Source organism: Galeopterus variegatus, unplaced genomic scaffold (genome assembly GCF_000696425.1).
Source record: "Galeopterus variegatus unplaced genomic scaffold, G_variegatus-3.0.2 Scaffold593, whole genome shotgun sequence".
Lineage (NCBI taxonomy): Eukaryota > Metazoa > Chordata > Mammalia > Dermoptera > Cynocephalidae > Galeopterus > Galeopterus variegatus.
Genome location: NW_007726704.1, coordinates 432,421 through 459,310, shown reverse-complemented (window position 1 = coordinate 459,310; position 26,890 = coordinate 432,421). Strand labels below are relative to the sequence as shown.

At 43.1% G+C, this 26,890-nt stretch overlaps 2 protein-coding genes across 6 annotated transcripts in view; one reads left to right on the top strand and one right to left on the bottom strand.

The window, feature by feature from the left end:
• The window catches only part of PLEKHH1 (pleckstrin homology domain containing, family H (with MyTH4 domain) member 1), a 34,331-nt gene extending 24,281 nt beyond the window's left edge, over positions 1-10,050 (top strand). The window contains exons 15-22 of one of the 2 annotated variants that reach the window (XM_008570330.1): positions 338-493; positions 1,547-1,647; positions 2,878-3,019; positions 4,115-4,257; positions 4,477-4,606; positions 6,358-6,444; positions 6,709-6,855; positions 7,865-10,050. In XM_008570330.1, coding sequence (XP_008568552.1) covers positions 338-493; positions 1,547-1,647; positions 2,878-3,019; positions 4,115-4,257; positions 4,477-4,606; positions 6,358-6,444; positions 6,709-6,855; positions 7,865-8,026 — 1,068 coding nt within the window. In that variant the 3' untranslated portion in view covers positions 8,027-10,050. The remainder of the gene's footprint in view (positions 1-337; positions 494-1,546; positions 1,648-2,877; positions 3,020-4,114; positions 4,258-4,476; positions 4,607-6,357; positions 6,445-6,708; positions 6,856-7,864) is intronic. The other variant, XM_008570329.1, reaches the window with a different exon arrangement.
• On the bottom strand, positions 3,084-13,373 carry PIGH (phosphatidylinositol glycan anchor biosynthesis, class H). Of its 4 annotated transcripts, XM_008570332.1 has the most exons (4): positions 13,087-13,356; positions 12,542-12,625; positions 10,787-10,896; positions 3,128-3,211 (listed from the first exon to the last, which is right to left on the bottom strand). In XM_008570332.1, the coding sequence occupies exons 1-3, from the start codon at positions 13,354-13,356 to the stop codon at positions 10,804-10,806; spliced, it is 447 nt and encodes a 148-aa protein (XP_008568554.1). In that variant the 3' UTR covers positions 3,128-3,211; positions 10,787-10,803. The 4 variants fall into 4 exon arrangements, with proteins under 4 accessions (XP_008568556.1, XP_008568554.1, XP_008568555.1 ...); XM_008570334.1 differs by lacking the exon at positions 10,787-10,896 and having other exon boundaries at positions 3,084-3,211; positions 13,087-13,373; XM_008570333.1 differs by lacking the exon at positions 3,128-3,211 and having other exon boundaries at positions 10,482-10,896; positions 12,542-12,589; positions 13,087-13,371.
• Between the last annotated feature and the right edge of the window lie 13,517 nt (positions 13,374-26,890).

Sequence of the window (26,890 nt, the reverse complement as noted above, 5' to 3'; positions counted from 1 at the left end):
CCCCTTGTGGGTCCCCGGCCCGGGCGGGGGGGGCACCGGGGGGTGGGGACCCTTTGCGGGGCCCGGGGAAAAAAAAAAAAAAAAAAAAAAAAAAAAAAGACAAAATGATTGGCAGTAAAGCAGGGACCAAGCTTATGTCTGATTCCAGTTTACTATGGTGGGCAGGCTCATGTTCCTTATGCACTGGCCCTCTGCTCATGAATGCGGAAAACAGCTTGCTTTAGCCTCTGGCATTTGCCCTAGGCTCCTCTCCCACTTCTGGGCTCAGACCCCTCTGCCAGCCCTCGAGTTCCTCTCAGAAGGTATGCTCTGGGTCAGAATACCTCTTCCCCCTCAGGTGGTTGGATTTGATGGCTCCTCCACAGTTGGTGAGTTCCTCCAGCGGCTGAACCAGGAGACAGGCATGAGGAAGTCAGCTCACTCTGGCTTTGCCCTCTTCACGGATGATCCTTCTGGCAGGGACCTGGAACACTGCCTGCAGGGGAGCGTCAAGGTGAAAGCCTCCCTGCTAAGCTGACTGAGCGCCTCCTGTGCCACCTCCTGGCTCAGGGACACTGGTGGGAAAGAGCCTGTCTGGCAGGTGCCTGACTGTTCAGATGCCCATTTGGTGCTGAGCCCCAGGCACTCCCCAGGTCAGCATTTCTGTGCCATCCTAAAATGTACTTACAGGCAGAGAAAGCTGTTGTGTGTCCTTGTCTTTGAAGACAAGATCACTCCCTAGCCTTCCTGGAGTGGCTGAGCAGCATCCAGCTTGGTATAGAGACAGGGAGGCCCTGCCGAGCCTGCTGCCAGTTACGTCTATCCACCCAAAGGCAGACAACTATTTGCCTAGACCCACTGGGTGTCGGGTTGCATGCCAGCACCTCACTTTTACCGTCTGCCAGGGCCTTTGCTATGCTTATAGGTTCAACCACATCTTAAGGAAGTAGGTCCTTATGGTACCTCTGTAAGTAAGGGCCTTTGAATGGGATTTAAGACTGATCTTGTATTGTGGCCTTAGATTAGTGCTATGGGTGATATTAAGTGTTTATGGGAATGTGCTATAGCACTTGATGAGAATATTTGGCTCCAGTGTCTGCTTTCTTTATAACAACAGGACAAAGGCCTCTATAGTCTTTTACCACGGCCCAGAAAAACTATGCCACATACCTTCTTTATAAATGTCCGGGTGCATGTCAGGTTTTGTTACACAGTAGGTCTTTGGATATATTTGTCAAAGACGAGAATGGCAGTCAGTGAAGTGGAAATGGAACCAGTGATATGAGGCCATGGTTTTTGACTGGGTCCTGTCTAGCCTCCGGGGAGGCCCCTTGCTGGTAAGGCCAGTGGGGGCAGTGTTCCTTGCTTTGGTGCTCACTATGCCCAGGGCTCCCTCCTCCTGACTGTAAGGGGGTTGCAGACACCTCAGTTCCTGGGAGTGTGAGGCCCCGCAGGTCAGCCTCCTGATGGGAGGACCCTCACTCAGCTTTGCTCTTCTCTACCCAAGTCAAGTCCTGGGTGGACCCCATCGGGGGCTTTCCTGATCTTTCTCTTTTGCCTCCTCAAGATCTGCGATGCCATTTCCAAGTGGGAACAAGCCCTGAAGGAGCTGCACCCCGGAAAGTCTGAGGGAGGGACACGTGTCGTGAAGCTGATGTACAAGAACAGGTCCTGAGCACTGCCCGAGGGTGGGGCCAAACACGAGGGCTGCCCCTGGGTGCCAGCTCATCACCTCCCTAACTAGATGGCCTGTCCTAGATAGACAGAGGGGCCCACAGATATAACACTGTGTGGTGGTTATTAGGTGGGGTCCAGGCTGGCTCTGCTCCTAATCCTATGATACCCTGGGTAGCTCAGGCTTTCTGTCAGCCTTCCCTGTATTGCGTGTGTGCATGCACATGTGTGCACACACACGTGCCAAGAAAACCAACCTCATGGGATGGCTACATATCTTATGAGAGCGAAATTTTATTTGAGCACCAGATATTTAAGGCTAAGGAATAAATAGCTCCTATACCAATCCCAGGAAATATAGACATAGAAATCTTGACTTTCTATCAATTTGAGGAGAAAATTCCATCCCACTGTCTCCAGGTAAATAATTTCCATTAATATTTTGGAATCTTAACTCATCTAGTCCCCTAATAAACTGTGATCCCAGGTACCAGATTCCCCTTACCAAATCCAGTAAGTCTAATGGTGTATTCAGAATTAACCATGTACTACTATTGGTGTGAGATCTGCATGGCCCTGCATCTGCTCTGTGTCATGCATGGTTACATGTGTTGACCTAAAAGAAATTGAGACTGAACATATAAAGCATAGGATTTACTGAGCCAATATGATGATTGCAACCAGGTAAACACATACGTCAGTTTGCCCTGAGAAATGCACTCTGAAGGGATCTAGCAAAGCTTAGCATTTTATAATCAAAAAGGGGATTAGGGATCAGAGGAGAGAGGACAGCCCCACCTAATCACTCCCTCAGTTCTTCTGTTGGTTGTACATGATACATAGATTTGGGGTTGTTACTAGGTTACATCCTACATGCAGGGATCTAGGGTAAGGGTTACAAAAAGCGTTCTAGGTTATTTTATGACTTTCTGGTGCCATTACATCTGCTTCTAAGTAAAAATGGTGTTCTGATAACATTTTCCAGGACAAGTGGACATGACTACTGATTTAACCCAGTTCTCCCAAGGCACTATAATTTAGCTGACCTGGTCAGAGTGGATTTTTTTTTTTTTTTACTTCTTTCTGGAGGCAATAGAAAATAGGTTCACAAATGGTATAAAAAGAGTAATTTTGGGGGAAATCAAGATAAACAGGTCAAGAGAAAGCCTCATCCCTGTTTGAGATCCCATGTGAGTCCTGGCTTCTTCTCACTCTTCCCTGTAGGCTGTACTTTCGGAGTCAAGTCAAAGGGGAGACGGAGAGAGAACGGCTGCTCCTCGCCTCCCAAACTAGTGAAGAAATAGTGGCAGGGAGGTTTCCTGTCAACAAGGAACTGGCTCTTGAGATGGCTGCTCTGATGGCTCAGGTAAAGTTCTGTTCAGGAAGCAGGAGGTTTGGGATTCCCAGGTGGAATGCACAAGGCAGCTGAAAACACAGGAATCTGCAGATCCTGTGGTGGCCAGGAGAGGGAAGCCTTGCCGTCGCCGGTACGGAGAGTAGCTGACACCTTACACAGCAGAGTTCCTCATTCACTGCAGGTACAAGCAGAACGCTCGACCTAGAATCCAGAGACCTGGGTTTGAGTCCTAGACACCTCAACTTGTCTATACTTTAGTTTCCTTCTCTGTATACTGGAAAAAAAAAGTACCTCCCTGTCTTGCCCACAGGGCTGTACTATGATACCTGGATAATGAATATCTCATAATATATGTGATAAAATTTTATAAGCCATCAAGCATCATAAGTAGAATTAGGAAGAGGGACACACATTCAGACTTTGACCTTCCTGTTACTTTTAGGAGGCTGTCTTGCCAAAGGTATCTGGTATACCTTCATTGTTCCCATAAGAAAGAGTCTGGATCTACATACTGGAAAGAAAGGAGTAATAATAAACTAACTTTAAGAGTAAAAATCAACTAATAATAGTTGATCTTTATATACAGTAATATGAATATAGCAGGCCCTGTGCTAAGCATTTTATATGTATTGTCCATATAGTCCTCATCTGTTAAGTACAGATGAGGAAATTGAAGCACAGAGAATTTAAGTAACTTGTTCAGGGACACAAAGCTGGTAAATGGAAGAACTGGGAACACTCTGTTGTATTCAAGGATCTGTAACGTCTTCAATCCTGTACTCCATATTTTTGCAGTGGAGGCCAGAATTTCCACATTGTTTTCCCTCATCTGCCACTAATAAACTGTGTCTTTAGGTAAGACACTTTACCTCAGCTGCAACAAGAAAGATGGTCTAGACAAACTCTAATATTTTGGGATCCTAAGGTTGTTTCTCTAGTGTCTGTGGAACTTGAGCTAAAGGGTCTGTTTGCAAGTGTTTTTACATCCATTCACACCCCACCAATAAAGTAATAAAGTAATGGTTTACTCCACCTCCCAACACAGCACCCACCTGGTCTTATCCACCTCCAGATTCTTGACTGGTCTCATGTGCTTCTACACAGGTAGAATACGGGGACTTGGAGAAGCCTATCCTGCCAGGCCCTGGGGGCACACCCCCTGCCAAGGCCCAGCATCTCCTCCAGCAGGTCCTAGACAGGTTCTACCCAAGGCGCTACAGACACGGGGCGCCCCCAGAACAGCTGAGGTAGGTAGGCTGCAAGGCCTCACAGGGAGTCACTGTGGGGAGGGGGCCTCAGAGCTGCAATAGGGCTGGATGGTTAGCTCAGTTGGTTAGAGCATGGCCTTGGAACACAAAGGTCAACGGTTTGATTCCCCATACTGGCCAGCTGCCAAAAAAAAAAAGCTATAATGAAAACACGTTGGCACTTCACTGGCACCATTTCTCTTCATCTGCCCAAACCAGGCACCTGGCAGATATGCTGACCACAAAGTGGGCAGCACTACAAGGCTGCTCCCCTCCCGAGTGCATCCGCATCTACCTGACTGTAGCCCGGAAATGGCCTTTCTTTGGTGCTAAGCTCTTTGCTGCTCAGGTAGGTGCCAGTGGAAGGAGTACCCCGCACCCTCAGGAATGCTCTGAGTAGGTTTCTGCTAGAGCTGTGGTCCCCACCTGGTTGTGTTTGAGCCAGTCCAGTCTGCAACCCCCACCTCCACACTAGCAACTCCACTCTCTCTCCATCCATTTCTGGCCTACTACAGCTTCCCATGGTCCTGAGCAGAGTTGTGATTCAAAGCTCATCTTCATCTTTCCTTTTTTGACTTCTTAATGCTACCCCTGCTGGCCGGTAAGCTAAGTTGGTTGGAGCACGGTGTTGTAACACTAAGGTCAAGTGTTGGAGCCCCATACAGGCCACTGCCAAAAAAAAAAAAAAAAAAAGGCAGGGGGGCCGGCCCGTGGCTCACTCGGGAGAGTGTGGTGCTGATAACACCGAGGCCACGGGTTCCCTATATAGGGATGGCCGGTTGCTCGCTGGGGTTAAGATCCCCTTACCAGTCATCTTTAAAAAAAAAAAAAGCATGCTCTATGCTCTAAGCTATCCCTGAAGGAAAAGATAGGATCAACTAATTCACACACAAGGATTCAGACTTGATATAATATCTTTCTCAACAGTGCTTTCATTTTTAAGGAAGTTTGAAAGACAGAATGATATATAACCTAAACAAACACACCTCTACTGATCTAGAGGTACACAGGGGAATCAAACTACCCAGGCAACAGCTAATTTCACCTCTGAATGAAAGCCAGGTGGCCAACAGTAATTTCAGTTGGAACTTTTCCTCACCAGTATTTGGTATGCATGAACTTTGTAGATAATCACAGACATTATCCTGTTCTCAAAGCTGGACTGTGATCCTTTTCACTGAAGTTACAGATCAGAAAATGGACATTCACTCATTCATTCAACGAATAGTTGTTAACCTCCTACTATATCTAGTGCTAGTTGTTTGAGGTTATCAGACAGTCTTTGCCTTCATGAAGCTTCCCATCTAGTGGGGGAGATACACATTAATCAAATAATTACATACATACTCATTCTCTCTGTATATATATAAATATACATTTTTTTTTTTACAAGCTGTCATAAGTGCTATGAAGGAAAAGTACAGGGGTGCTATAAAGGCACATAATGGGGACTCACTTAGTCTGCGAGGTTGGGAAAAGCTTCTGAAAAACATGATATGTCCATCTTTCTCCCCAGTCTTTTGGGTAGGAGAGATAGATCTTCTGGATTACCTTACTGCAGCACAGGCAATGAAAATTCCAGGAAATGTCTATCAAAGTCACTTTCTCAGTGGAAGGGCCTAAAGCCCATAAGGTTGCATTCTTGCTTTCCTACTTTTACAGTTCCTGGGAAACTGATTGAAGCAAGATACATTTCAGCTGAGAGAGACTGTGGGTGGAATACTGTGTTTCCGAGAGCTAGGAGAAAACAGCCTGTTCCCCATGCCCATAACAGAGCAGCCAAGACTGGCCTCTATTCCACAGCACAAAGCTTTCCATCCAGTGTACTGTGCAGGATGGGTCCTAGGTATAAGATAGTGATCCCCTCCCCTCCTTGAGATTGTTAGTAGGTGGCCAGAGCCCCAAGACACCTCCCACCACAAGCAGCCTTGACTGTTTACTCCTTAGGCTGTACAAATACCACCTTCCATGTTTTCCAAGATGAGATGGTTGGAAATCATGCCCAGCAGATCCCTGGACATATCTTCTTCCTCAGAAAGTCCTTACAGTTCAGAATCTCTTGCTGTGGATATATCTGATGGGATTTTTCTGTTTCCTCAGCCTGCCCAGCTGTCTTCCAAGGAGAACACTCTGGTGTGGATTGCTGTGAATGAGGATGGCATCAGCATCCTGGACCACAACACCATGGTACGGAAAGATGAGGGCTGGCTCCCTGACCTCTCCTCCTCCTGAACATTGTCTTTTCTTCTCCTTTCTGGACTCAAAGGCCTGAGCTAAGTGACTGTGGTTCCCCTCCCCTCATCCACTGCTGTCCTCTAGTTTAGACACAGCTTGTAGATATTCAAGATGTAGATTTCTAAATTATGATCACTTTGGAGACAGGGGATGCTTGTACCTAGCTCAGGAGACAGGTGGAAAGTTTCCCCAGAACTAACTGGCTCTTTTCCACAGCAAGTGCACGTCATTTACCCCTACTCTTCATTGATGACCTTTGGTGGCTGCAGGGATGACTTCATGCTTGTGATTAGATCCATTCCAGACCAGAGCTCTGGAAAAGGCCACATTGAGAAGTTGATCTTCCGGATGGCTGTTCCCAAGGTGGGTCTGACAGTTGCTAAAACATTTTGCTCTGATCTGGTATGATGTGGTGGGTTTGGAGCTTAGAGAGGACACTGGGATTATACTCATATTCTAGAAGGGCCTTGCCCCAAATACAACTTTTGGCCTTGTCAGTAATCATTATTCCAAAGGGTTCAGGTAGAGTTGCGTCTCTGTGTCACTGTTGAGGGGGCAGGTAGAGGGGCTAGTCGGGAGGGAACTAACTCTGGTTTAGCTACTGCTGTGCTCTTCGCTTTATCTCTTTTAATTCTCTCAAGCCCCAGCACCATGCAGGCCTGAGTCAGTGCCTGCCTGCTCTTCTCTTCCGTGCAGCAGGCCCCCAGGCAGGGCAGCTTCCTCTTTATGGTGCTGTCACCTTATTCCTGGGTTCTACTGCCCCCCCCCCATTAGCCACAAAGTGGGACAGTCTCCACATTGCTCCCCCTTCCTTGTGGTCTTGAAGACAACAAAAAGATAGATCTCTTTTGCTCTGAAGGCTTTGTTCCTACTCAGTACAGGCAATGTTGAACACCAAAAATAATAATTACAAAGGCTTAGAAACCTCAGTTCTGATTTACTGTTCCTGACTACCTTCTGAGAATGACTGGAAACCCTGTTATTCTCCACTTTTAATCCTAAAGTTGCATTTTGCCAAACCTCCTCCTCTTTTTAACACCAACGCTGCCAAAAGAGAAGATATACAGACGTCTTCCCCCAAAAAGCCCCTTTCCTAGGTGGTAGAAATAACCAGAGTAGAATGTTGGTCTTCCTTTTCTCAGGAGGGTTCCGTGCATATCAGAGGAGCTCCAGACCAAAAGATGCCCATTTCACTAGTCCTCTGAACCTCACAGTAATGATCCCCTCTACATATTCTCTCCCAGGTGGGCATTTTATAAGATAAACTGAAGCACAGGATGGTTATGTACCCAATATAACAGCTACTAAGTGTGAAAGCCAGAATTCAAGCTAAGGCTAGTTCAATTCCTGTGCTTCTCTGACCTCTCCTTAGATTGCAGAAGCCACCTTCCTCATGGCCAGCTACATGAACTATTGCTCAGCAGCTGTGAATCCACCCACTCACCCACCAGCAGCCCACCAGCCATGGGAACTGGACGGACGGCAGCTCTTTGCTTCGGTTCCCTGTGCTACCAAAAGGCCAACATTGCTGTGAATATTTCTTCTACCCCTTTCCCCACCACCACTGGTGTCTCTGGGATTAGAGATACATATCCTGGGGTATGATACTACTGTGATGGGTCTAACAGCCCCCACCCCGACCCCATTTGTTCTGTGAAATGTGTATTTCAGTGTCTGACTTTACACTCTAGGTGCCTTACAATATTTCAGGGTCCAACTTTTAAAAATCCAGACTCAGTGTAAAAACCACTTACTCTTTTTTCACAAGACACTGACTCTAGATGCTACCTGATTCTAGACATAGACAGGGATGGTCCTATAACTGAGGGCATCAGTGCTGTAAGTGGGGGCTTTCTGCACTGATACTCTCAGAGAAGTAAATATTTTTTATATTCTATATGGTCCTTATGTGAGGATTAATACTTGAAGTTTTCTGAGCATCCCTGAACAGGACTAAAATTTCCAATTCACCTGAACTCTGAAAAAGCCTAGAACTCATTAAAACTGGACTTCCTTTCCCAAGTGGGAAAGGTGTTGGCAGAGCTGGAGAAAAAGAAATAGACTCACTGTTCCCCTTTATTGGTGAACAGACATTTGTGGTGCCACTTCGGAGGCAGCAGCTCCTATCTTTGCAGGACAGCACGCTATCCCTGCTAAGTTTCAAGCTCTTTTCTCTCACACTGGACTGGAAGCCAAACCCAGTACCACACACTGTCCAAGCAAGGGCAGAGGCGGGGGGCAGGTCCAATCTGACCTCTCCCTGTCTCATTTTAACAACTGGACAGGGCTCAGTGAAGGCTGTGCTCACTACTGTAGGACGAGGTGGTCGTCGTTTGTTTCCCCACTCTTTGAAAGACCAAGCAAATGCACCCTGCTTTTTGTTGCTCTTTGAGGCCACCAAAGATGAGTCAGGAACACAGAAGACCCCCCAGGCTCATGGGCCTGGAAGTGCTTGAGACATCTGGTGAACTTCCACTGGGAATGAGTTGGAGGGCAGAAGGCACGAATATGAAATTTGCCTTAGCCTAAGAGCAGAAAGGTTCTTTTGCCTTTTGCCTTCCTGATAACACCATGATCCTGTTCAACCCAGACCTTCTAGTTGAGTGCAGAGGAGATGATCTTTGTCTATACCCTCCTCTAACCGAAAAAAAAAAAAAAAAAAAAAAATGAAAGAGTTCATACTCTGACTTTCCAACATCTGAGAGACTGAGTTTTATTTCATAACTCTAAGGCAGCCTTACCATTTGTCTTAAAGTTCTGAAACCTGTATGGGTTTAACAGTAGCATCCAAGAACCAAGCCTTTAACCCCAACAATGTGTGTGTTGGGGGATGGGGGCACACACAGCAAAAACTGCAAGGCTGGTTCTAGTTTATCTGAACACCTCAGCTGCTATAAGTTTCCCCTTTTACCCTTTAAACTGACAAGCAGGACTAAAAAGAAGCACATCAGAATTTCTGCCTTTTTAAATTGAACTTGAGTTTGCAAGGTAGGCAGTTTTACAGCCATTTCTATTCCCGCCTTTCACCCCAGGATTTGGGGACCTAGCTGAGACATTACTACCTCGAACAAGTCACATGTCACATGTACCATACTCCTGGATAAGCCCTCCAGGGCTGATGTAAAACCAGAGCTCTCATCAGTGTCTCTAAGGCCAATAAGGATAATATTATCTAGCCAGAGATATCAAAAATATTAGTGTTTGAAAGAGAGTAAGCAAGAGTGGAGCTGTGTTCATCCTGGATTTGGGGTTTAAACTGTTTCCTCCACCTTCTCTCCTTCCTAATCCTCCAGGAATTCTCCCTTAGTTTATTAATTTTATACAGAAAAAAATGCCTTAGAAACAAAGGCTTCTATAATTTGCTTATTTACCTTCTTTAACATGAGAGTCCCATGTCTGGAAACCAAAGTCAAATTTCTGGCATTTTGTCTCATCCCTCTTGGTAAGAGCAGCTTTTGAAATGACAGAAAATGCTGAGTAACATAAAAGTATTGTGTTTGATACCCATGACTGAAATGCCATGATCGTGTTTGTCAATAAAAAACAGCTGTCTGTGAACCATGCAGTTATTGTATATGCTTTGGAAGGAGATCTGTTTATTAAGAATTATCATAAATTAACCCTGTATAGAACACAGGAGCAAGGGAGACAGAGACTAATCTTTTGTAGGATATTTCTTCCTGCTAACTGAAGAGCTAGACTTTTTTTTTTTTTTTTTTTTTAAAAGATGACCGGTAAGGGGATCTTAACCCTTGACTTGGTGTTGTCAGCACCACGCTCAGCTAGTGGGCAAACCGGCCATCCCTATGTGGGATCCGAACCCGGGGCCTTGGTGTTATCAGCACCGCACTCTCCCGAGTGAGCCACAGGGCCGGCCCTAGACTTTTTTTTTTTTCTTAACTTTATATATAGGGGTACTATGCAGTTGGAAATTATTATACCTTTCCCAAGTGATCTGATGTCAGTTTCCCATTGTCTTGCTCCACAAATGTCAACACAAAATAAACTTTAATGTGCTTAGGAATTTCACAATGTACCTTCGCCGATACTACTTTTCACATTTCGTGTCAAAATTCTTAATCTCCCCTCAGTAAAGTAGGCAAAACCTTACAAGGGGAACACTGTAATACACAGAAATACTCTGAGTTAGATTTCTAGTCACCTGCTCTACAGCTCTGAGATCCACTCCATCCGTACTGGTTCCTAGGACTGTGTCCACCAAATGATTTAGAATACAGAAAATAAACCAGCAACTATGGCTTGGGAGTCATCTCTCACGGAAGATAATACTGGCCTTCTGAATGCTGGGGCTCATGGGCTTGTTGATGTGTCTTTCTGGTGTGCCAGGATCTCCTGGCAGCTCCTGTATACTTCAATCAAGCAGTCCAGCCGGGGCTTGGCACTCTGAATTCCAAAGGGGAGAAATGCAGAGTCAAGGTGAGTGTAACAGTGCTCAGGGTGCTGCATCCACATGCAACCTCAATCTTTCACTCACATCAAGGGATCTAAATGGTGCAGGTGTGAGCTCAGAGAAGCAGGAAGTTCAGGCTTCAGAGCACCTTGCTGAGAAGAATCCCAACCAGGTCCACATCCCAGCTTGTAAATTGTGTCAGGTGGATGATCAAAAGCTTTTTAACTTGTCTACATTTCATGACCTCCATCTCTAAGAGCACACAAGGGGAATAACAAGGACGGACCCTCTTGAGAAGTGTCACAAGTTTGTGAAATAGTCTTCAGAGACAAGAAGGACAGTTTAATATATAAATATTGAAAATGTTTTGTACAGGGAAATGTAACACAACCAAAATTAAAAGAAAAACCACAGAATGGAGAAAATAAAGATGTGTGGAGAGTGTATTTAATAAGAGTTTGCTACCCAAGATATATAAAGAATTTTTTTAAATATATAAAGAATTGTTACAAATACGTAGTCAATATCTAGATTCTACTTGACTGTTAAGAGAGGATAGTTTAAAATTAGAGGAAATACTGATAGGTAATGCTGATAAAGAAATGTGGAAAGTCTATCATTTAAAGAGATACAAATTTAATAACTTTAAAATGCCTTTATCAGCTGGCCAGTTGGCTCAGTTAATTAAGCAGTGTTGTAACACCAAGGTCAAGGGTTCAGATCCCCGTACCAGGCCAGCCGCCAAAATAAAATAAAATAAAATGTCTTTATATGAAATTAAAAAATAGCTAAATCCACTATTAGCCATGACTGTAGAAAAATAAGTACAACGCCCCAAAAGTATGGTAAAGATGTCCAATCTCTGAAGCCCAATCTCAAATACTATAAAAATCTATAAAACTAGTCATATGCTTTCATAAGATAATTTTGAACTACAATGCAAAAGAACTTTTCTTTAGCTCAGCTGTTTTAAATCCTTTGTGAAAAAGGAAGGGCAGTGAGGCAGGGTTAACTGTATACATAAATACATACACACATATTTACCTATAAAGTAATTTGTCACAATCATGTTGGTAAATGTGGGTTTTTTCTAAGAGCAAAACAAAAAATAACTTGGACGTGATTTTAAAAAGCTAACAATAGAGTGGCTAAATAAACTGATATTTCAATATAAAGGAATGCAATTTGATAGAATGCAATATAATTATTTAAAACAATAAGTATAATGGCCTTTGTAGAAAATATGCATATTTAATTATTTAAAAAGCAAGACACAAAATAGTGTATAACAGTACATGTAGATCAATAACTTCTATATAAAAAATTGTACATTGGTAGACTGACAGAGTCAAAGTAGATGAAAGGTGATTTGTAGGCAGAAGTTGGTACATGTTTGACTCTTTTCTTTTCCAAAATATGCATGAGCTCATAATATCTTTGAAAGTCTATATCTGCCTTAGAAAGGAACTTCTGAAATAACTAAAATCCTTATTCTCACTAAAAACAGCTGTCAGGTATCTTCCAATACTCTGACAACATAAGTTTACATTCCTACTGAACATAAGTAGCAGTGGATATGCAGAAGGAGGAAAAGGCAGAGGATTTCTCTAGAGAAAGGAAAAAGCATTTTGTGCTTACCTGGAAGACAGGTACTACCTCGGATATCCCAGGTGGTTCCACTGGATCCTTCAATAAAATGCAGAGGTAGTAAATCACCTTCTGCTGTAAGAAAATAAACCAAATAGCAGAGATCTAAGTGAAATTCACTTTGTGTTCTTTTTCATAAGTGGTTATCTATAAGTAGTAGAACACCTGATAGCTTTTGAAGTGGGGGAGAAGTATATTCTCATTCCTTAAATGAAAAAAGACAAAAAAAAAAAAAAATCAGAGATGATTTTGAGACTGGGCTAGAAGATAAAGTTGAAATGCTGGCTCCCTATCCATGAAAACCTGCTGCATCTCTTTAAAAATAAAGGGAATTATCTTTTCAATATAAGTTTCACTTTTATGGTTACAGACATGCCAGTCAAAAAGGAAACACTATAAGTACCAGAACAGATGATCCTCAAGTTTAGTTCTATGACATCAAATACTTTAGGTATTAAGACTCAGTTTAGATCCAGGAACACCCCATCGGCTGGCTACCTCCTCCAGAGAGGTAATACTTATTCTTTAATACTTACCATGTAAATAGCCTCATTAATGACAACATCCTTGACCTTGCCCATCTCTATGAAGGTGGTGCTTTCTTTGCCTGAAGCATAGGATGAAGTCATCTGGATGCCAAGGGAATCAATGATTAACAGAGTCTCCTGATCAATCTTCACAAAATGGAGGTAACCAAGCAGGCCTAAGAGGGTGATGAAGATGGCAGCAGAGAGAATCATGCTGTTCTGAAGAGAGAGCCAGACATGGGCGGTAAGATTACCAAGTGGTCCTCCACATGCATCCATGCTGTGTAACAAGTCAGCTCTAGGCAATGAGGAAAAAAAGCCTTTGTTCTCCTGTGAGTTGAACAGATGAGGGAAACATGCATGGAGGAAGAGGAAATCACTTTTATTTGGATTCTGAAGTGCTATAATAGATCCAGACAACAAATGGATAGGTCTGGAGAGAACCTCCATCAGCAAAATGTCCATCATCACACCAATCTCAGAAATTTTTCTTCCAAAATTTTCTTCTCGTGCTCCCTCAGCAGAATGTAGTACAACATCACAGACTGAACAATTGTAAAGTGCTTAGCACAGCATAGCAGATACTGCTCCTCACCTAATAAACAGCCACTCATCCTTCCTAATGGAACTTGGAGTGAACCATGATTGGTTCCCACTCCGTCAATGATTGGTTTAGAAATGGGCATGTTACACAACCCTGGCTGATGAGTTGTGAGGGGAGGTCTGCTGGAGGGGCTTCTGGAAAACTGTCTATTTTTTTTTTTAAAGATGACCGGTAAGGGGATCTTAACCCTTAACTTGGTGTTGTCAGCACCACGCTCAGCCAGTGAGCGAACCGGCCATCCCTATATGGGATCCGAACCCGGGGCCTTGGTGTTATCAGCACCGCACTCTCCTGAGTGAGCCACGGGCCGACCCCGAAAACTGTCTATTTTTAAAAAGAGATCTAAGGAAGAGATATTCCCTTCATCTTGAGATTTAGATGCCTAGAACTACTATGGCCTCTGCCAGACCAAGTGGAGAACTAGGTTCAGGATAAGTAGAGTATTCTGAGGTGTAAGAGCAGTAAGATGAAAAGAGCCAGAATTCTGAAATATGCTTTGATGGCAAAAAGCTAATGGATGCAGTAATGTAAACAATATCCAAATTACAGAAATAAAGAGCCCTGCTATACCTAGCTCTGGTCAGATCCCTTCTGGGATAATATATTCAATTCAGGGCACTACATATGAAACTAGAACTCATTCTGAAAAGGGTAATTGGAATGATTCTTTTTATTTGAGGGCTGTCACAAAGTTACTGCATTTTACCCTCACAATACTGTGAAACTGGTATGGCAGATATTAATTCCATTTTAGAGTTTTGAAAACTGAGGTTCAGAGAAAATAGGAATGAGTCTGGAAATTGAGCATAGAAACCATGCATGTCCAAAATTTCATAATTTTTTAGAAAATACTTGAAATTGGGGAAGGGGTTGGGAGGAGAGTGGGTTAAATTGCCTTGAAAAACAGATTAGGAAGAACTATAATACTATACGAGGGTCCTTCAAAAAGTTCGTGGAAAAATAGAATTGAAAGAACAAATCTTTCACGAACTTTTTGAAGTACCCTCGTATCTATATACATACACACACACACACACACACACACACACCCCTTAGTAAAAGTGATGGATGAGTACGATCCACTTGACAGTTCTCTGAACTCTTGGAATGAAGTAACTACGAGCATGTACTACAGAGAGCACGTGGGAAAAGTTTTAGGCTGTCGTGCAAGAACTAGATGCTTATTTTTGTACATATCATTCTTTTATAATTGTAAAAGTGATATTTGCCTATTGTGGAAAATTTGAAAACTACAGAAAAGAAGAAAAATTTAAATCACTCATACTTCCATCATTTGGAGATAAGCACAGTTACTGTTTGGGGGAAGCCTCTAGTCCTGGAGTATTTAACTAGGTCTCCATGGATAGAATCAGGGTTTCTATCCATGAATCTTTAGTTTCATTAACTTTTAAGTGAAATTTAACATTTCGTTTGATTATGAATGTAGGCAACTGTTGGGAAAATAGAATAGTTTGGTCAGGACCCTCGCCTCAGCTCTGGTTGGGTGTGGTTTTAGCACATCCTTTGTAAGCAAATTGTGTGTGTGTGTGTGTGTGTGTGTGTGTGTGTGTGTGTTCTTGAGTGGGGGGAGGTTAGTGAAGCAGGTGGGCTGGCGTTGGCCTCAGGCGTCCGCCAGGCTCGGCCATGCTTTCCAACCTATGGCTCCAAGGACCTTTTGGCCGGTTACCTAGCTCATAGACCTGCGTGTAAGGGGTCTGGTGACCCAGCCTGGCGTATGAAGGGTTTGTGACCCAGTCTGTGAACAGGCCTGAGGGGTCTGTGGGCTTCAGACCCAGCCCTAGCTCTATAATCAGCCAAGTTGGCAGGATTACCGGCAGGTAAAAGAGCCCGACAACTAGCGTGGTCATGTAGCTAGACAGCAACAAACCAATTAGTACTAGCAGAACTTCTGATTTTTGTCACTGACAGGAATCACATATTCATTTCTCAATAATTGTTACAGTTATCTCAAAATGTCATTTTCAGCTACTTCAAAATTGCAGTGATTATTAGACCCACCACTAGATCTTACGTCAATAAAGAGAAACAGGCCTGGCTGGTTAGAGCGTGGTGCTGATAACACCAAATCAAGGGTTAAGATCGCCTTACCAGTCATCTTAAAAAAGAAAAAATTCTTAGTTTTCCTTTATCTGAGAAAGTGTTAATTTCCCCTTTATTCCTGAACGATATTTTCACTGGGTATAGAATTCTGGGTTAACAGTTCTTTTCTTTCAGCACTTGAAAAACACAGGGATGGCCAGTTAGCTCAGTTGGTTACAGCAAAAAAAAAAAAAAAAGAAAAATATTGTACTACTTCCTTCTGGCCTTCTTCGTGATTTCTGATGAGAAATCTGTCTTTTGAATTATTTTCCCTTTGTAGGTAAGGTATTGTTTCTTCATCACTGCTTTCAAGATTTTTTTCTTTGTCTTTAGATTTTAGAAGTTTGACTGTGATATACTAGCAAGAATTTCTTTGGGTTTATCCCGTTCAGGGTTTGCTCAGCTTTTTGAAGTTATGTCTTGCCAAATTTGGGGAAATTTCAGCCATCATTTCTTTACATATTTTTTTCAGCCTCACCTCTTCTCTCCTTCTGCTATTACAATGATAGGAATGTTACATCTTTTGTTATAGTCCCACAGTTCCCCGAAGCTCTGTTCATTTTTTTTTTTAATTTTAAGTCTGTTTTTCGTCTCTTAGTTAGATTGGGTAATTCTATCTTCACGGCTACTGATTCTTTCCTGTGAACCTATACATTGAGTTTTTTATTTAAGGTACTGTATTTTTTATTCTCAAATTTCCATTTAGTTCTTTATAGCTTCTGTTCTTTGCTGAGACTTTCTGTTTTTTCATTTGTTTGAAATATATTTATTTGTTGAAGCATTTTTATGGTGGCTTCTTTAAAATCCTTACCTGATAATTCTAACTTCTATGTCATCTTGGTATTAGAATCTGTTGATTGCCTTTTTTTCATTATAGTTGAGATTTTTCTTGTTCTTAGTATGATGAGTGATTTTCAATTGAAACTTGGGCATTTTGGGCACTATGAGATTCTGGAACTTATTTAAATCTTCTCTTATAGCAGGACTCCTCTGATACTGCTCCAACTGGGGCTCCACCACATCTCTGCCAGGTAAAAGTGGCAGTCCAGGCTCCCCCCTTGGCCTCCATTGACACCTGGTGGGAAGGTGTTCCTTGTAAATTCTGGGTGGGGGTAGAACCAGGCTGCCCACATTTCTCCACTGACACTGTGGGTGGGACTGGGGGAGGCTCCTTACCACTCAGCAGGGATAAGAGTCCCTGCTGTACCGTAAGGGCAGGGTAGGACACTTCCTTACAGCCTGGTGAAGGTAGAAGTCTAGGTTTCCCATTTACCTTTTGCAGGCAGGGGTGAGGGTGGGGTTGCAGTTTTTTCTGTGGTGTTTGGCTGGAATAGTTATTGTCTAAAAGTTTTCTGTTATATTAGGCTGTGCCTTACCTTGTCCTTTGGCTAGAGAGAGCAGGAGCTTTTTAGGGCATTTTTGGGGGGCCACTAGCATTATTGGGTTGCTCTCTTCTCTAGCACCCAGTTGGATATATGAGGCAAAAAGCAAACCTAGGGAATGCACTGCTGTCTCTTTCTTCAGGTCCAAGGTTCCCTAGCCAGTCTGCCTTCTCGCTACCTTTCAGAGTCTTCTTATGTTTATTTTATATAAACAGTCCAGGATTTTAGCTGTTCTTGTGGGAAGGATAGGGAAAAGCCTATCTACTCCATCTTCCTGAAGTGGAAGTCTCCTCATGTGTACATAATGGTGTTTTTTGATGGACAGAGGCTTTAATTTTAATGAAGTCCAGTTTATCAATTTTTCTTTTATGGTTAGTGTTGTTTTTTTTGTCATGTTTGTAGGGACCCCATGGGCACCTGAACAGGGACACACCCTGGCAATATGGCGCCCTTCCTGGTTCTTCTCCGCAGTAAACAAGCCCGCTGGCGCCAGCACCCAAGCCCACCCGCGCCAAACCTCAGCCAGTCACAGGTCAAGGCTCACCTCCGGCCCATCCCCGTCCAATCAGTTACTGCCCCGTCCACTCTCTCTCCCGCCCCGGAGCACAGCACCCTATAAATGTACGCGCAGTCCTTGAATAAAGCGGAACTTCTCTGGCGAACTGTTAGCCTGGGTCTCGCGTGCTTCCTTCGTCCGTGCATCCCCTTCAGTGTTTAAGAAATGTTGCCTGCCTCAAGTTCATGAAAATATCCTATTCCTTTTTTTCTAGAGGCTTTATTATTTTACATTTCATATTTTGGCCTATGATCCACTTTGAATTATTTTTGTCTGTAAAGGTTAAGGGTTATTTTATTTTCCAGCAGCATTTGTTGAAAAGACCACCCTTTTCCCACTGACTGTGATGGTGCCTATATTGTAAATAAAGTGGCCATATATGTGTTAGTCTGTTTCCAGATTCTCTTATATTCTATTATTCTATCTCGTCTTTCCTCGTGCTAATTGCAGCCTATCTCAATTACTGTAGCTTTATAGTAGGTCTTGATATCTTATAGTATTAAGTCTTCCAACTTTGTACTTTTTTTTCAAAATTGTGTTCTAGGCTCTTTGTATTTTCATAAAAAGCCCTGTCTGGGTTGCATTGACTCTATCAATGAATTTAGGGAGAATCGACATCTTAACTATGTTGAGTTTTCCAATTCATGGACCTGGTATATCTCTCCATTTATTTCATTCTTCTCTAATTTCTCTCAGCAATGTTTTGTAGTTATCTTGCATGTCTTTCATTAGACTTACTAAAAATTCTATTACCTGTCCCTTTTTAATAAGATATGTTCATTATTTACCCAACATCAAATTGAAATTTTATAAAAGAAAATATATCCATAATCTTGCCACCTAAACATTTCTTCTTTTTTTAATCAGTCAGGGTTCAACCAGAATAAATATTTCTTGTTTATGAAGGCTCCTGTGACACATAAAACTTAATATTAAATGCATTTGTATGCTTTTCTCATGTGAACATGTCTTTCATTATAGGGGCGTCAGCCATGAACCTAGCAATAGGAAGAAAAGATATTTCTTTTACTCTGCATTAATCTACCATAATTTATTATCACCCTGTTGTTTTCCCACCCAGTGAAAATGGCTAGGAATTATTTCTAGAATGACTGGAAGTAACTGGAGAAGAAAGGAAAAATAGAAAGCTGCAGAAACAGGTATAGCACAGAAAGCAGATTTTTTTTTTCATGGAGTCACATCCCCATCTTGTGGTGTTCTAGGATAGTGGTGCTTAATATTTTCAATTCAGTCCTAGGAACACACCTTGGCTTTTTTTTTTTTTTAAAGATGACTGGTAAGGGGATCTTAACCCTCGGCTTGGTGTTGTCAGCACCACGCTCAACCAGTGAGCACACCGGCCATCCCTATATAGGATCTGAACCCAAGGCCTTGGTGTTATCAGCACCGCACTCTCCCGAGTGAGCCACGGGCCGGCCCTCACACCTTGGCTTTTAAGTGGAAGACTTCTCTCCCCTTGTAATATTAGGATACTTTATGTCCTTGTACACTGAAGGTTTTTTTTTTTGGCGGCTGGCTGGTTTGGGGTTCTGAACCCTTGGCTTTGGTGTTATCAGCACTGGGCTCTAACCAAATACAAATAAAGCCAGTTGAAGACACATAGAGTGAGGTCTGGAAGCGTCCTGAGCACAGAAGCTTTTGTCCCTTTGAATTAGGATGCACCACCCTCCCAGCATGTGGTGGATGTGTGTTTTAGAGTGAGCAGGACTGAAGCCATGTTGGGACCTAAAACTGCATAGGCAGTAGGCAAATTTTAAAAAGACACAGTTTTTTTCTTGGTGCGTTTCTTTGAGTTTCCTCTTTTCCATGGTTATTTGACATTTTGAACCTTGGCTCTGGGGCAAGATGACATTTTTTACATAAATGTAAAGTTGTTTTCCAGCCAGCCTGGAGCTGCAAACTTGCAGACTTGCACGTACTATCCACACCCTAGGATAAGACATCAGTTAAGCTATGCTGATTCCACCTCTCCATCAGGATCCTGAGATAACAGCTAGGACAGGAGAAGAAACCAGAAGAAGCCTTGGTGAGACCTTGCACCCTGGCTCCTTGCACAGAGCCTCTTTCCCATCCGCCACCTACCAACGCTCCCTGCTGCTTTTCATTTCCTAAGTTCCATTCCCTCAGCCCCTCTTTAAAAGCCCTGAGTAAATCTGAGTTTTGGAAATCGCTGTAGTTTGGCCTTGCTCCTTCTGGTTTACTGGAGAGATGGGTAAGCCTACCATCTCTCCTCAGGTCACTAGAATTCCTAAATTAAAGCTGACTTCCATTTTCACCAACATTTGACTTTTGAGTTGTTTTTGAAAGGGGGCAGGCAGCCGGACCATGTCTGGTATCAGATGTGTTCTTGTTCACCTTCCAGGAAGCCCCCTTGACAAAGTCCAGCTTTGTTCATCTTAATCACCTCCCTAAAGGCCCCACCTCCTAACAGCATCACCTTGGGTGTTAGGATTTCAATGTATAAATTTTCAACATATGTATTATGTATGAATTTGGGGGAAGGGGAACACAAACATTCAGACCACAGCCCTTAACTGTATTCTGGGATTACTATGTTAATTCTCCCCAGCCCCAGTATCAAAGAGCAACAAAGAAAGAACCAAATTTTCCCAGCTTCCTAACACAGCTTCAGACTGTTCAAAGGACAAAATTATGACAAATTAGTTTATTTGTTTTGTTTTGCTTTTTGGGGGTTGGCCAGTACAGGGATCAAACTCTTGACTTTGATGTTATAACACTGTGCTCTAACAAACTGAGCTAAATGGCCAGTCCCCTATTGTTTTGTTTCGTTTCAAATTAAGTTTAAAGATCTCAATTGGCTTTATTAGGATTCTAGAACTGGGTGACACTTCATTCCATAAAGTAGAATGTGTTCTGTGAGCTGAGCAGAAGGGACTGCCTTTATAGACATGAAGGGCTGAAACAAGAGAAAAGTAACTGATTAGTTAACAGCAAGTTACTTCAGGCTACTCCTTTTGTTTAAGGATTAAAGGACAGTTCATTATCATGCTCACTGAAGGCCTAAAACTGACCTGTTCAGGAAATTGGCTGTCTCTCTCTCTCTCTCTCTTTTTGGCAGCTCACTGGTACACGGATTTAGCCCTGGACCGCTATTTTATCAATACCACACTCTGACTGAGCTAACCAGCCAGCTCCTGTTATTGCTCTCTGATAACAACAACTTAGATTGGGTTTGGTAAAGTGGGATTTAGCAAGGGTGATTCCATTTTGATTTTCAGTCTGGTCTGTTGGGGCCTAGTGTAGGAGCTTAGTCCAAAATAATGGCCTCCTATAATTTTTATTTAACAGGAGTAATTAACCCTCTTGTGTAAAAAATTCCTCCTCTGAAGTTCTATAACAGCCTGCACAGAAGTGACTCTATTTCATTAAAACTTTGAATTTAGGGCCGGCCCGTGGCTCACTCAGGAGAGTGTGGTGCTATAACACCAAGGCCATGTGTTCAGATCCCTATATAGGCATGGCCGGTTAGCTCATGGGGTGAGCGTGGTGCTGACAACACCAAGTCAAGGGTTAAGATCCCCTTACTGGTCATCTTTTATAAAAAACAAAAACAAGAAACTTTGAATTTAAAAAATTGTTCTCTCCTTATAATCCAAATAACGCAGCCTGCAGCTAATTGCCAGAACACAATAATTCTTGTTCTCACATTGTACACAAAATAATTAGAGAAAATTATTAACCCAGATGGCCATTCTTTACTAGCTTCTAAGCTGATCTTATTTGAGAATAACAGGATCTGAATCCATGGAGAATGAAGTATGATGCCGGTCAGCTAACACCTGGGAAGTTCCTTGATGATTATCTGAAACACTCAAGCATGTCTGCACGTCCCTGCTTGGTCACCATGAATCAGCTTTCTACCACAGACCACTATAAAACCCTTTGGCAAACCTGGAGAAGTGGAGATGGTGTTTAAGACACAAGTCTGCCATTTCCCCAGGCTCTTGGCTTCCTGATTAAAAACTACCTTTCCTTACACCAACTCTTGTCTCTCAATTATTGGCTATTGAGCGGCAAGCAAACGGACTTTTGGGGTCTCAGTAACAGTTCATGCACTATGTGATTTGGCCCCTGCCCACCTATCAGACTCCATTCGCCACACCCCCTTGCTCTGTGTGAGAAAATAATCCAAGTGATTCATTTTCAGAAATAATTCAGGCCCAGCCCGAAAGTTGTCTGACTGGTCCAGCCCATTCCTGGGGGGTCGCTGAATGGATAAAGTTGTCCTTGAGATGGTAATGAGTTACTAGCGCTTTATTGTTCTCTTCATTCCCTAGTGTTTCTCCTTCCACAGGTCTTCAGGGGGCCTTTTTCACAGGCTTGTCCTGAGCCCTCAGACAAAGAAATTTCTTACAAGGGGGTAGTAAATCGGGGTAATCTTAGATGTCATCCGAGAAGATTGTGCACTTCCTAGTACTCTCGGCCAATGAAGAGGCAGGGCAGGGACTTGCGCACTGGGGAATAAATTACTTGCTACAGCCCTTTTCCCTGTGCGTGCCCTGCAGACACCCAAAACTTGCAAGGCCATAATTAAAGTCTCGCTTTGCTGTACTTCGTGTCTCCGTGTCCATCCTTTGGCCTTGGGCAGGTGAAGGCATTTCTCACATCTGCACATCTGGGCTATCCTGGCATTCTTGCTTTTCCTCTGACTCACAAGCACCTTCCTGCCTTAGGGCTTTTGATCTTGCTGTTCCCTTAGCCTGCAGGGCTCTTCTCCCACAACTTGTTATGGTTGGCTCCTTCTCATCATTCAGGTCTCTGGTTCAAATGTCGGCTTGGAGAGGCCTTTCTTGACACTCCTCTCTAAAACAGCATCTCCTGTCCCGTTATTCTGCTTTGTTTTCCCCATAGCATTTACTACTGTCTGAAGTATTTATCTACTTGACTGCCTTCCCCACTAGAATGTAAGCACTGTGAGTGATGAGATATTATGTCTTCCTCTCTATCAACAGCACATAGAACAATGCTTTGCGTACACTACGTGCTCAGTAAATATCAACAGTCACATGAATGTTTACATTTTTGTTTTTGTTGTGGTTTTTGGGGTTTTTTTTGTCCAAACTTGAACCCTGGGCTTTGATGTTACCAGCACCACGCGCTAACTGAGCTAACTGGCCAGCCCTTTTTTTGAGTACATTTGCAGTAAACAGTCATGTGCTGAAGCCTGCTCTTAGCAGCAAGTTGTTAAGCACAGGCTTCATTAAAAATCAAATTATAGGGGGCTGGTCGGTTAGCTCAATGGGTTAGAGCACAACCTTGTAACACCAAGGTCATGGGTTCAGATCCCCATACCGCCAGCTGCCCCCCCCCAAAAAAAATCAAATTATATAAACTTGCAATTAAATTATATTAAAAACAAAGATAATAGGCTGGTCTGAAGGTAGTGACTTATCTCAGTTGATTGTTCACAGTCAATTACAGATCCAATTCCTGTTATACTCTTTCCCTTCTTACTACTGCACTTGGCTAGTCTTTAAAACAAAAGAGAAAGACACCCCCCACACACACACAGAATAAAGGCTCAGAACTTATCACTGCCATCACAGCCTAATTATTTTACTACATCTTATTTTACTACATCTTACCATTATTTATGTATGCTATTGAGGTTATTTATGTTGGTTTTATCTGTATAGTGAAATTATTATATAATGAGCACCTCTTCCCAATTCCATGTTCAGTGATAGATGAGACCTTGAAATCAGCCTTGAGGGAGTAGTTATACCATGGAAATTAGCAAACTCCATGTATTAAGTCCGTTTTGTGTTGCTATAATAGAAATACCTGAGACGGGTTAATTTATAAGAACAGAGGTTTATTTGGCTTATGATTCTGGGACAGCTGCATCTGGCAAAGGCCTCAGGCTGCTTCTACTCATGGCAGACAGCAGCCGGTACAAGCAGATCACATGGTGAGAGGAAGCAAGAGAGAGAGAAAGGAAGGTACCAGGGTCTTTTGAACAACCTGCTCTCACAGGAACTAGTAGAGTGAGAACTCACTCATTAATCCCCCCACCGAGGGAGAGCATTAATCCATTCATGAGGGATCCACCCTCATGACAAGCAGCTTCCAACACTGTCACATTAGGGATCAGATTTCCACATGAATTCTGGGGGGACAATACATCCAAACTCCATCACCCCACAATCAGGTCTGACCTACTCCCACTCCCTACAACCCCTGACCCCACTATTCCCAGTAACCTACCAAGGGATAGAATGTGTGTTGGCAGCCACAGAATTCAAGAAAAGACGCACAATCTTTAGGGCCGCCTATGAAGGAAGAAGAAAAGTAGAGCAAGCTGGTTTGAACCTGAGGAGAGATCCTAGAGCTATGCAATAACAGGTTGCATGTTTTAAGGGGAATTTCTTTTCTTTTTTTTTTTTTTTTAAATTTGACTGGTAAAGGGATCTTAACCCTTGACTTGGTGTTGTCACACCACACTCTCCCAAGTGAGCTAACCGGCAGTCCCTATATAGTGATCTGAGCCCGTGGCCTTGGTGTTATCAGCACCACACTCTCCCAAATGAGCCATGGGCCGGCCCTATTTTAAGTGAAATTTCTAAAACCTAACTCATTCTTTTTTTTTAGTGGCTGGCCAGTATGGGGATCGGAACCCTTGACCTCGGTGTCACCAGCACCACACTCACTCACATGAGCTAACCGGCCAGCCCCTAAACCTAACTCATTCTTTAATGACTTTAGAGTTATATATACATACATACATATATATATATATATATATATATATATATACATATACATATATTTTTATTTATTTATTTATTTTTTTTAAAAGATGACTGGTAAGGGGATCTTAACCCTTGACTTGGTGTTGTCAGCACCACACTCTCCCAAGTGAGCTAACCGGCCATCCCTATATAGGGATCCGAACCCGTGACCTTGGTGTTGTCAGCACTGCACTCTCCCAAGTGAGCCACGGGCTGGCCCCAGAATTATATTTTTAAAAACACAAAAATTAGGGCCGGCCCGATGGCACACTCGGTAGAGTGCGGCGCTCCCGCTGAGGGTTCGGATCCCATATAGAGACCAGTCTGCTCACTGGTTGAGCGCAGTGCGGGCGCGACACCGTTGCTGGTCGAGGGTTGCGATCCCGTTACCAGTCACAAAAAAAGACAAAGAAAAAAAAAAGCCATAAAAATTAAATACTTTTTTTTTTTGGTGGCTGACCTTGATGTTCCTCTTTTCTCTCCCCTTCCCCTCCCCACCTCCATGTTCCTATTTTGAAAATAAAAACAGAGTAATCATTTTTGAACTTCAAGGTTTTAAAAATGAATTATGAAATATTTTAGACATATAGAATAAATAATAATTTGAATTTTCAAGAATAGTAATATAACTTAATCTGTTCACTTCCCCAGTGCATAATAACGTAGAACTTGTAATTTACCTGTGAACTATACTATAGGTAGTGGAAAACTACTGAAAGTAACACGAGGGTAAATGTAGTACTGTGGAAAGGTCAAACTAGTGACCTGGTAGGTGCCCAAGAAACAAGAAGTTTTTGCAGAAGTCCCTGAGGGGCTGAGGCAATCTGTGCCAGTATTAACTTCAGAAAACATGGTAAAGGGAAAAAAATTGGATGTGGTGATGGGCAAGAAAAAGAAAAGTACCATGATAATTCCAATGAACTGAACAAGTGTGATAGGACCAGTGACTGTGGATCCCTGACCACACTCCCACCCACTCCTCCAGGGCTTGTTAAACAGATTGCTGCTGCCCTACCACCAGTTACTGACTTGTTAAATTTGGGGGTTGGCCCAAGAATTTGCATTTTCAACAGGTATCCAGGTGATGTTGACCTGCTGGTCTGGGACTACACATTAAGAACCACAACCTTATAGTTAGTTATACTATGCTTATTTTGCTAAGGCTTCAAAAATATCTTTGTTCAACCAGCAGGGGAGACAATTATCAAACGTGTCCTCTAAAAATAAACTGCCTTAGAATACTAAAGCTCCTTGGAGTTATGGTGTTGCCATGGAGACTTTTGAACTATTGGAGAACAGCATGTAAATTGGCATCAGGTGAAATAAATTTCAGGTGTTTATATAAAATTTTATTTTGGTAGGAATAACTTTGAGATTCCTGCATGTCATGGTTAAGAACTTGGAATGTGTATTGAGACAGCTCTGCCACTTACAAGCTATGTGACTGTGGGAAAGTTACTTGTCTTCTCTGGACCTGTTTTCTTTTTCTTTCTTTTTTTTTTTTTTAAAAGATGACTGGTAAGGGGATCTTAACCCTTGACTTGGTGTTGTCCGCACCACGCTCTCCCAAGTGAGACACGGGCCGGCCCTCTGGACCTGTTTTCTCATCTTTAAAATAGGCCCTACCTTATAGAATTGTTGGAGGGTTAAAATTCTTAGAACTTTAGTCGGTTACTATTATCAAAATAATATTATTAGTTATTAAAACCTTAAGTAGTTACTTAGTATTTTCAGCTCTTTAGACTCCCTAAAATCTAGAATTAGTGCTGCATTTGGATTTTAATAACCAGTGCACCCGTTATTCAGGTAAAGAACTGAAAACATCTGGAAGGTGATTGCTTTGCAAATCCTAACCTCCCCAACCAAAATACCTAAGTCACGCTGGTCTTTATTAACATGCCTGGACCAGAGAGTTCCAGTCTATATTTGATCTCCTAGCCTTCGACGCCCAAAGCTGCGGTAAGAGTGTTTCCCGGACTTTGTGGTCTTTGAGATGGAACGGAGCAGGCGGATGCTGCCTTTGTCTAGGCAGGGCACTCCTTGTTGGGTGGGGCAGACCAGGCCTGGCCCAGCCAGCCGTTCGGTGGAGTTAGCATCTGCAGGGAAGGCACTTGTGTGGAGTCCCGTTCGGAGAGGCTGTGTGTCTGTTAGCGTGTTCCGTCGAGTTCGTGAACTTGGCAGCGGCCGGCCACTGCCCGCGAAGTGACACGCCTATCCGTCACCGTGCTGTTATTGGCCATACCCTGATATTGGCCTTATGGCATCAGCGACAGGGGCGTGTCCCAGCGGGAGAGCCCGACACAGGGTGGGTGACGTCATGGAAGGCGTGTCGGGGCCCTGCTGAGCCGTGGGCGGGGCCTCCGGGGAGGTGTGTCGCGGCCTGGTAGGGGGCGCGGGC

Bases quoted from the DNA above. Each gene is read 5' to 3' on its own strand.
- PIGH (XM_008570332.1), bottom strand. From the start codon at position 13,356: ATGGATGCATGTGGAGGACCACTTGGTAATCTTACCGCCCATGTCTGG. The intron at 12,626-13,086 runs GTAAGTATTAAA...ATTTTCTTACAG, and splicing joins TTAATGAGGCTATTTACATG to CAGAAGGTGATTTACTACCT. The intron at 10,897-12,541 runs GTAAGCACAAAA...TTTGGAATTCAG, and splicing joins AGGTAGTACCTGTCTTCCAG to AGTGCCAAGCCCCGGCTGGA.